General features: G+C 36.3%; 1 protein-coding gene and 1 long non-coding RNA gene across 6 annotated transcripts in view; one reads left to right on the forward strand and one right to left on the reverse strand.

The window, feature by feature from the left end:
* The window catches only part of zbbx (zinc finger, B-box domain containing), a 65,688-nt gene that overhangs the window by 34,868 nt on the left and 16,636 nt on the right, over positions 1–14,184 (forward strand). For all 4 annotated transcript variants that reach the window (XM_046865374.1, XM_046865372.1, XM_046865375.1 and 1 more), the window contains exons 11-15: positions 2,742–2,854; positions 6,468–6,586; positions 6,750–6,808; positions 7,606–9,002; positions 12,674–12,885. In XM_046865374.1, coding sequence (XP_046721330.1) covers positions 2,742–2,854; positions 6,468–6,586; positions 6,750–6,808; positions 7,606–9,002; positions 12,674–12,885 — 1,900 coding nt within the window. The remainder of the gene's footprint in view (positions 1–2,741; positions 2,855–6,467; positions 6,587–6,749; positions 6,809–7,605; positions 9,003–12,673; positions 12,886–14,184) is intronic.
* On the reverse strand, positions 883–4,553 carry LOC124396265. 2 transcript variants are annotated; one of them, XR_006927743.1, is made up of 5 exons: positions 4,494–4,553; positions 3,771–3,878; positions 3,101–3,182; positions 1,938–1,991; positions 883–1,689 (listed from the first exon to the last, which is right to left on the reverse strand). It is a non-coding gene; the product is annotated as an uncharacterized LOC124396265 (long non-coding RNA). The 2 variants fall into 2 exon arrangements; XR_006927742.1 differs by lacking the exon at positions 4,494–4,553 and adding an exon at positions 4,126–4,477.

The following is a 14,184-nucleotide window of genomic DNA, read 5'->3' on the forward strand; positions in this document are numbered from 1 at the left end:
TTGTTTGTTCCCTAATACTGTATATTTACTTTGTTTCAATATACCACATTTAACTTCAACAGATAAGATTTCCATTATATGTGAATAAATAGTTTCACCTGGCAAAGTGTTAACAGTTTTAGCATTGGGTTACATTGTATTTTTTACACTGGTACACACTATAAAATAATGCTTTCTTCATGCTTTAAGATTGCTCAAATATTATGGGATGCCATGTCGATAATAGCACATGTAAACTCAAGCTGAGATAAATAGAAATTAGGCACTTTGACCTTACACTAAAGTGTTTAAACTTTAAACTTTTTTTTACTTACAGATTTTGCATGAAATATGATATTCTTGTTTGTATTGCTTTGACCACTAGTGGCTTCTCTGGATGATTAACCTTTTAATATTGATGACTCCTGAGGGTGTATTGGTGTCCCTCCATTTTAATATATGGAGAAATTGTTAATTTGGGTTGCTGATGATGAATTGTGCCTTCCTCAATATTGGTGGGGGGAAAGTTACTAGTGCCTATGATTTTTCTGCAGGACATTTCTTTCTTTTTGTGTGGCATTTCCAAAAGATTCCTTTATATGGTTCAGCCCATGGCAAACATTAATAATGAGTCATTTCCTCATGCTAGTCTTTCTTGAATGACTTTCAAATAAAGGTTTGTTTCTTTGATGATGGCAGTGCTCATAGGATGGGCACATGTCCATTGTGCACCATTAGGTAGCAGTGAAATCATTTAAAATTTAATTATTAGGTTATTGTCATTGTCATTGAGAAATAATCAGGTATGTATTGTGAGAACAGTTTGGCAGCCTGACAAGTGTCAGTGCTGATTGTTATATGAAGAGAAATTTAACAACACACACACTCGCCATATGAGTTCTATTAGATGAAATGTCAAAGATACAGATGCAATTGTCAGATAGTAGGACAAGGTCAACTAGATTCCTCACTGGCGTATTGAGGTTACCTAGTACATAGGAATTAAATTTCTGCTGGTGCTGGAGAGAAGAGTAAGGACCTATATCTGGTGTCTTGTCTACAGACCTGTTTGTGTATGAGGCAGCCTGCTGGCCTTCAAGGAAATGTGGAATTATCATATTGATATGTTACTAGCTTCTAGCACATGGCTACTGCTGTGTGTGTAGTTGGTGTATAGCAGATTGTTTAACACAGTGTGGAGTGGTCTCTTGTTGGAGTAAAATGGGAATTGTGTATGAATATATTCTCTTCAACTATACAGAACATGTTTTCATTATGCTAGATGAAACATCACATTCTTTTTTCTATTGGCTTTCTTTTTGCAGAACCACATAGCATCAAATATAATCTGTGGAATAGGTACATGTGCTTGCTGGGGTTTTGTTTGGTAATGTCATAATTAGTGGCATCAAAGTGGGCATAAAAGTATTTTAGGTTGAGTGTCAGTGTCCGTTATTGCAGATTTGTTGTTAGGAATGCTAATTATTTATTTAAAAGGTTCTTGACAAAGTGTAAGTAGCTGTTCTGCTATACTACCAGACCTGAAAGCCGTTAGTCCTTGATTTTGTTGTGGATCTCAGTGTTAAACCACACATTTCCTCCCCACTCCAATAGTTTGAGCAGGCACACAAATAGAAGCGCACTGATTATAGTTTCAGTGTTCATGAATGCTATGACTTCTTTGAACATATCCAGTCTCTGAACAGTCCTCTGCAAGGCAAAAGAAAACACAATGCATTTAGATTTTGTTCATTTATTTATGGTGAAAATATTTCCACAGAAAAGAATGAAAGGGAAATTGGGATACTGTATCTGGCTCTATTGTAGGATATATTTCACCCATGTTATACATGAACTAACTTTCCAGATATTATTAACATTCAAAGTAATTATAACTTAATATAATAAATAAAATGGCATTCTTAAAAAACTATTAATAATAACTCCAAGGCTTTTACCGTTCCGGATGCAGTCTCTTCTCAGTGCTCCCATTAGAGAAGCACTACCGGATCCTGAGGACCAACACAAACAGACTCAGGAAGAGTTTCTACCCTCAGGCAATCTGGCTACTGAACAAGGACACTTGAGAGATTCTGTCTAATCCTACCTCACACACACACACACACACATTGCATTTGTGCACATTGCACACTCTATATACACTGTGCAGCTTGTACAGCTACTATTATTTTATAACATTTTATTTTTATTCGTTGTTGCACTGCAGGTTAGGATACTAAGAAATAACATTCCACTGCATTACATCACATTCATATTATATGTATGTGATAAAGAACCTTGAAATTAACTATACTTTACATTGGAGCTGGGTGACTTTATTCCACTCCTGGTGCAGAAATTCAAGCAGATCGTCTTTGTTTGATTGTTTTCGGGTATCTATTTTAATCTTGATCACATTCCAGAGATTTTTAATGGGGTTCAGGTCTGGAGATTGGCCTAGATTATGACAGGGTTTTGAACTGGTAGTTCTCCATCCACAGCTTGATTGACTCGGCTGTGTGGCATGGAGCATTGTCCTGCTGGAAAAACCCCTGCGTTTGGTACCCCAGAATTGAACCCCTGTTTTTCCTCACTTCAAATTTTCTTTTAGCTTTTTTAAGCATGGTCAATAGTTGCTATTTTATTCCAATTACTTTTGAGGCAAAAGAAAAATCATGTCCACGGCAGTCATTTTTATGCTATTCCTTGTTAAATAAGATTTGGTTAAGGTGATAACACTTAGTTTTTTTTCTTTCTTTCAGAACACAGATTGAATCTTACCAGTTGCTTTCCAACCAAAGATCTCTACAGGATGTGACTACAAAAACTCAAACACAGCCAGCTGAAGAGACCCAAGACACTCAGGAACTTACAGGTCAGCATTGTTTCCTTTGACACACAAGCGCAAATATTGCAATGGAGACTACATGTGTGTCAGCCACAGGCAATAAATCAATCAATAAATGAAATATTACCTTCCATGCCTGCTGGACAACCTCAACTAGACTTTCAAACACACTTCAATAAAGTTATTTTTTCACCCCCGCACGGCTCAGGCCTTTGGTTATTCTGTAGACGGGGCTGCCCATCCATCACACATACACCACTGAAGGCTACTCACAGGGCTTTTATTACATTGGAGAGGGTGTCTGATGGTTTGACTGAGGCCTCTGACAGCCGAGGAACAAGTACATGTTGAGATTCTGCAGTTGAAAAGAAGGAAAAAAATGACAGCGTCTTACTTTAAACACCATAACTTTTTATTCTACATACGTTAAACTCCACTCAGAGTCTGACCGTTATAAAGCACTAATAGCTGATCGAAAATGTGTTTATTTGACATCAAATACATGTCTAATTAAATTCAGAAATGACAGGATTTTTTTAATCTTATGTCAATCTGAAAGTTTAGCACCACTTTGTTCCAAAAGATTTTAAATTCTAAAGATTACGTTTCGAATTCTGAACTGTCTCAAATCTCACACGGTGCACTACATTCTTGGACACTCTGTACCTCTCACACACTGTACGTGACTATCTAGTACTAAGATGTTTGTGTAAGACTAACAACTGAAATCAAACCCTGCTGCCGCTACAGAGAGTGAACTTAAACCAGGAAGCACATACATACATTTTCATTTTTAAATTTATCTTAGTGTCCATACTGCACATTTTCCATTATGCATGTAGTAGTATATGATCTGAGACATAGCTCTGGTTGTTACATTCCTACTCTTCTTTTGTTCATGGTGCCTGATCATTTGTACCACCTGCCTAGTTGGCTCACTTACTTTGTTCTTGTGAAATTGCAGTGTGGTCTTCGAAGTCTTGTTGTGTTGTAGTGCTTTATATGCACTGCTTCCTTTGAGCCTTGTTGTTCTTTTTTTTTTCCCCTGAGCCTTGTTGTAATGTATGGGACACAGAGGGGCAAGAGGTTTAATAACAATCCACAGTATACAGAATACAAACACTGTCAAGAGAACAGGCAATCTGTGCATGGATCAGATACAGGATTACCAGAACTTGAGAAATGTTCAAAGAATAGGGGGGAAGGAATGGGAAGCTGGGGTAATAGAATGGGAGAAGGAATGGGAATCAAGGGTAATACACAATAAGCAATCAAGGAGTTAGAGGTTTAAAACTCACATGATAACTAGGGTTTTTTTGGCAAGGTGTCACAATTACTCTGTGTCTGTGCAATCTTTTATGCTTTATGGATTATTAGTTATAAAATTCAGGGGAGGTTACCCTCTGGCTGTGGGGTGGCAAATAATCTATGATTACTTTTTCATCCTTTATATTTGCCTTAATTTTGAAAAATGCAATCTCAGCTTTTCCCACAGAAAAACAGCAGCTTATCCCTGCATTAATTTATTCTGCTTTAAGCAGATTATGCTGATTAGTGCTGGTTAACTACAGCAACAACCAGTTTAGTGTGGTTAGTTGTTAAAACAAGCTTAGGACAAAGTGTCTATCAGAATTTTATGATTAAAAAGAAAATCAAAGATTTTTACCATCCCACAAAGCACCATTGAATCCATTAAACAGCACAACCAACCAGTGGAGGCAGAGACTAGGCATATAAGCAATTGAAGGAGAAATGATTTCAGGTGGGGGAAAATGATCACAGGACAGCTGCAGCCTGGAATGTGCCCCACTGCTGGACTGTTTTAATGGATGAATGGTGAAAAGAGGTAATTTTTGAAAAAAGCAATATAAATTCATTGTTACAGATTCAAAAGATATTGAAAAAGTTTGTCTGGTATAATGAGACCAAATGTGATTTTTCTTAGCCATGGCAAAAAAAAAGTACCATTGGCCCCCTTAGAACACCATGCTGTTTCACCTTCGAATAGTTCAACGTCCCTGAGCAGACTACCAAAGCTATTCTGGAGTGATTTGAAACCAAGGCCACAAATGTGTTAGAATGGCCCAGTTTAATCTTTGGAATGAGTTGTTGCTTACCAATGGATGCTAAATCCAATCTGACAGAGCAATTTTGCCAAAAAGAATGAGAAAAATTTGAGAATCCAGATGAACAAAGCTTACAGAAATGAGCCCCAGAATTGTTGCAGCTGTACCTACCTACCTAATAAACATTGTATAATGTAATAAAGGCAAGAAAAAAAATGCAAGTACAGAAATTTCAATTGAAATGCAAGTACAGTTTTATGCAAAAGTTTAGGAACCCCTGACAATGTCCATGATTTTCATTTATAAAAATGTGGGTGTTTGGATCAGCAATTTAATTTTGATCTATTAAATAACTGAAGGACAAAGTAATATTTCAGTAGTAAAATGAGATTTATTGGATTAACAGAAAAAGCGCAATATGCATCAAAACAAAATTAGACAGGTGCATAAATTTGGGCACCCTTGTCATTTTGTTGATTTGAATACCTGTAACTACTTAGCACTGATTAATTGGAACACACAATTGGTTCGGTGAGCTCATTAAGCCTTGAACTTTATAGACAGATGCATCCCATCATGAGAAAAGGTATTTGAGGTGGCCAATTGCAAGTTGTTGTTCTCTTTGACTCTCCTCTGAAGAGTGGCAACATGGGGGTGTCAAAACAACTCTCAAATGACCTGAAAACAAAAATTGTTCAACATTATGGTTTAAACCTTCCCCTAAACCATAATGTTGAACAATCTTTTTTTCAGGTCATTTGAGAGTTGTCAAAGAGAACAACAACTTGCAATTGGCCACCTCAAGTACCTTTTCTCATGATGGGATGCAAAATGAAATTGCTGATCCAAACACTCAAATATTTATAAATAGAAATCATGGACATTGTCAGGGTTTCCTAAACTTTTGCATACAACTGTGTATAAACAAACAAAAAAACCCTTGACTTTACCATAAAACATAACCCAGAACATGAACAAGATTAACATGAATCCAAAACAACTATGCTGGGACAGGCATGAGACATGTGAAGTGTACAGCGACATTTTCTGTGCTAAATACATGTGCTAATCAGATATGAGTGATCAGTGGCATGTGACGGTTGTGGCGTCACATGCCACGCAGGAGTGGCGGTTATGAGAGTAATGGGTAATGTAGATCTATGGTTCGATGTGTAATCCTGACGTATTGACTCAGAGTAAATACTTCTGCAATGAATAACTCTCTGCTTTTTATTTAAATAACATCTCATAAATAAAATGTATTGTCCAAATTCTAATTTTAGAAATGTTACGTGAATGAAATAAAAGAATGAAATTAAGTCAATACCAATTTGAGGTTGTAAACGACAAAAAAAAGTGAAAAGTTCAAGGGGATGAATACTTATAAACGGCACTGTAAATATAGATGCCTAAAGTTTTTCCACATTATTAAATCCTTCCTGTCTCAAACGTATTGTCTGAAACATGTTCTTACTTTTTTTTTTTTTACACTGATTACATTTTGTACTTTGATAAAATATCCTGCGTATGCCACCTGTCACATAATCTTTGTCTCTCTTTCAAATCTGGTGCAGCGGAGGAGATGGATCTGCACCACTACTGTGCCTCTCTTTTCGCTGTTTCCAGCTCAGCAGAAGCAGGAAAAACGAATAACATTTTCAAATCGTACCTGAGTATCACTGAGATAGATGAGGTAATTCTATGCTCTCTGAGGCTGCTACCCATATCACCTGTAGGCATTGAGATATCTGCTATCAAACTAGTGTATGGCTATGAGCTATGCATTTACATTTTAATCTCCTCTCTGAAGTTCAGATTTTTCTCATCAGTCGGTTTGTGGTTTTAATTTGCTCCAGACAGCAGGAGACCCTCTGGTGGATGCTTCCTTTGGAGTCAAGCAGGGAGATGATAAAAAGTAAGTCACAGTACATATAGATAAGACATTTTTAACAACAGAAAACAACTTCTCAAGTTCTCATTCTCAATGTCTCATCTTGTGTCTTGAGTTATATTTTAGTGTAGGTTTTTTTTGTATATGCAATTGCAAAAAAACAAAATAAAAACCACAACACACTGGACTAAAAAGTAGTACAGATTACTCTAGATTAAATTACTTTTAGACTGAAATTTTGTTGTATTACTTTGCTTTATTAATTGAATTTATTTACAAATTATTTTACTTCTCTTTTGCTTCTGCATTTAAATGTATGTTTCCAAATTTTGCTTTAAAATACTGTAAACAATGTATATTCATTTTACTAAATGATAAAATATTTAGCACAAAATAGTGTCAGATTGGGTAAGGACATGGGTAGTGCATATTGGGTAGCTACTAACATGGTAAAAGAGCAATAAGATAATGGATGCATAATAGGTAAAGGCAATGGGGGAGTGGGGGCAGATTATGACACTGGGACCCAGAGCAGATAATGATATGTTTGATGCCAAGATTTGGTTAATGATTCAGTGGGTGCATATTGGGCAGTAATTTGGTATACAGATCAGGTAGGGTAATACAAAAGAACTGCATGCAGATTGTTTTGAAAATTAATAATTGGGGTATGAATGAAAAATGTACAGTTCTTCAAAAATATTATATATTCTTATATATACATAGAATACAATTAAAAACTGATATATATGTGTGTGTGTGTGTGTGTGTGTGTGTGTGTGTGTGTTCTGGTATGGATTTGTTTGTATTATTTTTCTCAGAGTAAAACAAAGTGGAGATGAAGTTCAACTGCATCCAACAAAGCCACTGGATTTCTTACATAAATCTCAAACACTTGCTAATGAAACAATTCTGAGTGGGTCATTAGAATTACTCTCACAATCTCCGCCATCTGAACAGATCTTGTTCTCACCCACATTAACAGGCTCAGAATTGCTAAGCGAAGAACAAAACAAGGAACATGAACTTCAAGGAGTACAACCACCAAAATATCTTAAACCACAGATATCAAAATATCCACCAAAAACCAAGTCAACACTCAAATATAAAACAGAGGTTTGGGATTCCTGTTCTTTTACTTCAATTTCTTCTCAATCCCATAATAGTCCATTAATTAACATGTCAATTCAGAGTCAGTCACTGGAGTTCGATGTACCCTCCAATCCAAAACAATCAAATCAAACAAGATCCAACACTCCAAACCCCACATTGCCTTCTCATTCGGTAGAGGAGGTGAAGTGTCAAACAAAGCCACATAATTCCTCACCCAGCTTTTTTGAATCTGCTAATAACACAACACTAGGGCAGTTAATTCAATCACCACCCTCTGATAAACTTTCATCATTCACTTCTAACAAATCTGAAAAAGCGAATATCTCTGCTAGCATATACAGCCCATTACCTGTCTTAATAACAGCACATCAACAAGGAGAACTTCAAAAAGCAACATCACCAAGACACAATGATTTTCCCAAATCACAGATCCCAAAAAGGCCATCTGCACCACAATCCAAGGCAGTAGTGGATTGGGAATCCTCGCTTTCTATGCAATCCCACAGTCCATTGCTTTCCTCATCGGAAGCGTTTTCTACTTCTGTAATGCCGAAACTGAGCACAATATCTCCAGAAGACCAGTGTGCCACTGTATATGCTGAAGTTCCCACCTCATCATTGTCAAAGCCTGTCCAAGTAGAAGAGGATGAAAAAATGCTTACTCAATCATTACATTCACCAAGACATGTTGACTTTCATAAACCCCAAACTCCAAGATCACCACTAAAAGCCACGTCTACACAGAGCATAGATTCCACTTTTTCCCCTCAATCCCACAGTCCATTGCCCTTGACATCAATTGAATGCCTCTCACCAGCATTTTCCATTTCCTCCAGGACAAAATTGAGTCCAACACCTACAGAACTCTATCATATTAAAGCTAAAGCTCTGACCCCACTGTCTACTAAATCTTTCTCTCAGACCGAAAGTGGTAACACTCCATCACAGTCCCAGCCACCTTCCGAATTTCAGAAATCACCTTTATCTGCAGGGCAGTCATCCTCAGACGACGAGGAACCATATTTTTTACCGTTAGGATCATCATCATTTTTGGCAAAGTCAGAAGTCCTGCGAAGCTCGCCCCCTCTTCACCTAAACTCATCAAGTAAGTATATTTAACCTCCTGTTATGTTGACACCTTAGCAGTATTCTCTACTATTGCTCAGTTTGGATTAAATTGTTTAAAAATGCAGCTAAAAATGGCAAGTTAGGAAAGTATGTACAACAGACTATATAAATTAATGGTGTGATGCAATGACACTATATGTATTTGTATTTAGATTGGTGGTAAATATTCTGTTGTGGGTGTGGATAAAACCATATTGTTCTTTCTGGTTGAATACGAACCAGAGGGGACAGTGCAACATCTATTGAATTGGAAACAAATCCACTTGTGCTCTGTAAAATGTTCTTCATATTTGCCGCACCACTTCCAGGTGGAGCCTTCATTTCCTGGGCCTAAGCCCTTGCCTTGAAAGGACATCTGCTCCTTGATTAAACCACCACGGGCTATATAGGGCTTTTAGTGAGAGCAGCTTCCCTTGGGTCCACAGGAGGATCTGTTGTGAGAGCTTGTTAAGGAGGCAAGAGCGCAGACCCCCCTGGTGGTTGATGTAGGAGGGCGCCCCGGAAGCCAGAAGGATTGCTTGCTATCTATTCTTAAAATTTTTACCACACCTTTCATAGAACAGACCTTTCATTTTTTTACTTTTCATAGAACAGACACAACATAGAAAACAAAGCGCTTCCTGAAGAAAGAGAAGCTAGCATCGTCTCTGTGACGTCACGCGGTTCCATTGGATAGATTACACACGTGATTCAGAGTGTGGTTAAGTGGAAACATTCCCATAGCAAAGAAACTTCAACACATCACACCTTTATTTATGACCTCCTTTCTTTATACAACTTACTAAACAACTTTTACTAAATATTTGTTTTAACTGATGCAGCAAGTCTCAAAACAAGCACCAAAATTCACTATTATGCACGCATCTGTCAATTAAACCATTCATGTGGAAACATAGCATGTTCTGTTTGGTGTCCTGATGATTTATGGAATTTAAAACATTATAATTTCTTTCGAACATTTTCAAGAGTATTTTTACGAGCTGCCCTGTCATCTGAAAATGTAAACAGGCTTGTCTGTTTGAGCAACTGGCTCAGTTTAAAGAAAGAGAAGTAATGGGAACCTGTAGTTTTTCTATGCTCTTTATTCCATGTATTTAATAGACATGAACATGACATGAAGTTTAATCATGCATATATCATGCATCATCATATCAAATCATGCGATATTATATCATTGAAAAATGACACAAAATTAACACCAACAGCTTTATCATTAGAGCAGCAGCACAGATGTCATGTAATTCACATGTGCTCTCTCTCTCTCTCTCTCTCTCTCTCTCTCTCTCTCCTTCCAATCTTCTCACTTGCACCCTTTTCTCTTGCCCTCTCTCTAATAATGAATTATTAAAACATTAATATGAATAAAATTTTATCACACTAATTTATATTTTTGTATGATTTATATTTGGTAGAATTCTAGACCCCTTGCTATTTATATCCATTTAAACATCAATGACAACTATTAATTGTCAGTGCTGGCAAATAAGCATCACTTAGTATAAGATGGATAATCCGTTGCCAGGTGTGCATTACGTGATTTGAATGCACTCCGTAAAAGGCACCTGTTTTTGAAGTTTTATTAATGATAAATAATTTAAGTTTAATTTAATCTATCCAGAGTTCTATTTATTTTGAACAATCCATATGTGTGTGTACCTCATTTATGATTAGTGTCCGGGATTCCACAGACACTATGCACTTATCCTGCTTTCTTGTCAAAGTTAATTTAGACAGAGCAATAAAGGCCTTTCTTTAGATATCGATTAGAGCATTAAATAAATACCCAGTGCACCATAGCATTAAGCTAGGCAATTACACACTGAGGGAAACTACAGGATTACAAGGCAGGAACCTAATCACCGCCATCACCTGGGGCTCCACACAATCGGAATTGAAATGCGGATATGCACACAGCACAGCAGGGACTCTGCTGACTTGAGACATGCAAAGAAACACACACATACTCACACATGCTCTGACTAAGAATCACACGTACACTGCATTGTTCCCACACAGCAGGAACTTTAGGCTTTACTTGCTGACTAGCAGAACCATGCAGGCACCAAGCTGTGTATTGTAAATGTTATTAAGGAATCGAGGAGACAGAGAGAAACAGAGAGAGAGAGAGAGAGAGAATCCTCAACACCTGGAAGCTTTTATTTCTTCTCTTTTATTTAAGATACTGTATATAGCTTATAATTATGATCCATTTTCCACTTAATCAGTATAACATTATTTGCAAGGCAGTCAAATGTTTTTTTTTTTTGTTTTATTTTTGATGATGACCACATCCCAAAATAACCATCATACAGACCCTGTTCAAGCCCTGTTTGTTTGGCAGGCAACAAGATTAAACTATATGTATTGCGATTAAAAAACACTGACAGGCTCATAAATTTTTTATTTATAAACATTTACATTTTTCAAAATTTTGTTTCATTCAAGAAATGCTGTAGGTATCCTTTCATAATGCTTATACCATAATATACTCAGTTATAGGCTGTTGGGTTTACAGGTTATATGTTGTGAAAATAAAAATGAACATACATTAGGAACAGTGTGAATAAAAATAAAGTATGAAATAAAACATAATTGGACATGCTGTTGGAAAATGACAGTTGGGAATGAATGTTGTAATCAGTAACACCATTTTTCAAAGTGTCTCATTACTATACTTACACATGTATGCCAATTTTACTTTCCGTTTTTAACAAACAAATAGCAGTTTTTCTTGTCACAAATGAACTAAAAAGAATATGATCAGATATGAATCAGATGAAAAAAAAAATTATTATAATTTTTTTAAGCTACCACTCTGTAGATGTTTTTTTTAATTAAAGTACACATTAGATATGATTACATGATGTTTTTTGGTCACCTTGTGCTTTATTGGCATGACTGAAATAAAATCATTTTGGAGGCAAGAAAATTAAATGGGGCAATTAAAAAAAAAAGTCAAATCTACTCTGCCATGGATTTTTAAGGACTCAGGAGAAATAAAATTAAGCATTAGCAGAAACAGAACTGGACAGTAATCAGCTAATACATATGTTTATTGCATCCCTATTTTGCATTGCACTTCATAGCATTGGTTAATTTGTTTTCCTGATTTTCTTTTGCATTATCTGTACCTCATATACTTGATCGCTTTGGCTTCAGTTCCAACATTGTAGAGTTGAATAAAACAAGCTAATGGCAATGCATTAATTACCAGAGTAGTAGTGTTTACTTTTATGTGTCCAATCCTGAATAGCCAATGTAGGTCAGCCAACACAAGTTTGCTTCTTTAGATATGGGCTTGTTTGTTTTTCCGCTAGATCTACAAGTCTAATGTGGCTTAATAAGGGTGGCTTTACATATCTCCATACTCTTACCGCAAACTATGTCGAGGAATTTCTTTTGATCTGAGTGTGGGATGATTTAGAAATTATGCTATTTTCTTTACTGAGCATTTGTGCCAGTAAAGGGCAGATACCAAACATGTATTAGTTAATGGAGTACTTTTCTGGGAGTAAATGTTGCTTTTTTTAAAGAAGTGACCAAGTGATCAGGACCACCATCTAGAAAATAATTTTAATTACAGCAGTATATGTGTTTCAGTAGCATAATTATAATAATTCTAAACATTTTCTGTTGCTGTTTGTGCAGGTTCAGATATGTCAAGTGACAGTTTTGGCATAATGCTTACTGATGGAGACTCTTCTGGTGACGAAATGAGAAGAATGCAGGACATGAAGGAAGAGGAGGAAAGAAATACATTTTCTTACCCTCCCTCTCTGTTTCCCAACTCAGATGTTCTTTTCCCCTCTCAGAGTTTCACGACTAAAGAGCAGTCAGGCATCTTTACAAAACCCTCCTTGGTGAGCAAGGCAAATGTGTCACTGCATTTTGCTCTAGTTCTGCTATATTGATAGAAATGGAGATTGTGCAGACAGGAAACTGGATTGAGATGGCAGAAGAAAAATAGTAAAAATAGTTAATGTTAGAAGTGATGTAGAGCTGAAAGAATAAATGTTCTTGTAAATGTATTCTTTATTGATAAGCTTTTTTAAAGATTCTGACTTTTGTGTATAATCGACTCCATTGGATTTAGCTTTGTGCCACTAGTATTGCAGATTTTGTATAGTTGTTCAGGTGTCTTGTGGTCTTTGTTTTTTAGTTCTCTCACGTGTCTAATCAGGAGTATTTTCACTCTTCTTTAAAGTAGCCAAAAATTGTGTGAAGGACTTACAAAGATAAATTGGAGGTGTATCCAGCTGGATATTCATTGAGTTATATTGCTCTTTAACTACTTTGTTGATTTAATCGTTTTTGTTTGTCTCCTTGAGTGAAAATATATCAGAATTAGTTTACGTTTGATTTTACTGATTTTTGACAAATTTAGTTCTGTAAATATAATTTAATTCCTTCTGTGGTTAAAAAAACTTTTTTGGCATGTTCTCAAAAACAAAACGTAAACTATCTAGTAACAAGCCCATTTTTTTCACGCTCTTTTGTCTGCCTTTAGATTTTTTATCTTATCTAAACTCATTTGGCATCAAATTGACGTGGCATCTATAAAGAGGACATTTCTCCTTTTTTCAACAACAACAATGCAGGTTTATTTAAGTAAAACGTCACCTAATGCTTTTTAACCTGTGGTCATCGCAACTATAGTACATAGGGCCGTGCCAAACATTAGGGGTTACTCAGATTGCGATTTAATCTCATCCTACTGGGAGTAAAATAGCCCAATATCTGACTCTATACTTCAGTAGAATCCACAATTCGCATAGTAAACTTGCATTATATAACTTGCATTAGTAAAGTCCTTTATTTGGTCAAATTCATTTAATACATCCAGCTCATGTGGGTTCCTAACATTCAATAAATTAATGTGCAGAATATTTTTATCTTCAGTTTGCTCACTTGCCAGTTCCAATTTACCACATAAACTTCCCAACCACATAAACTGCTAATAATGCTGCATTAAAGGGCAACATTAACAGTCTGAGGAAAGCGGTCTTCCCTCTTCTGCACACATACAGTTGTAGAGGATTTTGAAGTTTAGCTGTGACTGACAGGAAAGTGAAGAAAACCAACCCCCACCATGTTGCATTTCCACTAGTTAAATAGTTTGCTTAATGGCATCCATTGCTAAAACCGGCTTGGTGTGGTGC

Source organism: Silurus meridionalis, chromosome 13, assembly GCF_014805685.1.
Source record: "Silurus meridionalis isolate SWU-2019-XX chromosome 13, ASM1480568v1, whole genome shotgun sequence".
Taxonomy (NCBI): Eukaryota; Metazoa; Chordata; class Actinopteri; order Siluriformes; family Siluridae; genus Silurus; species Silurus meridionalis.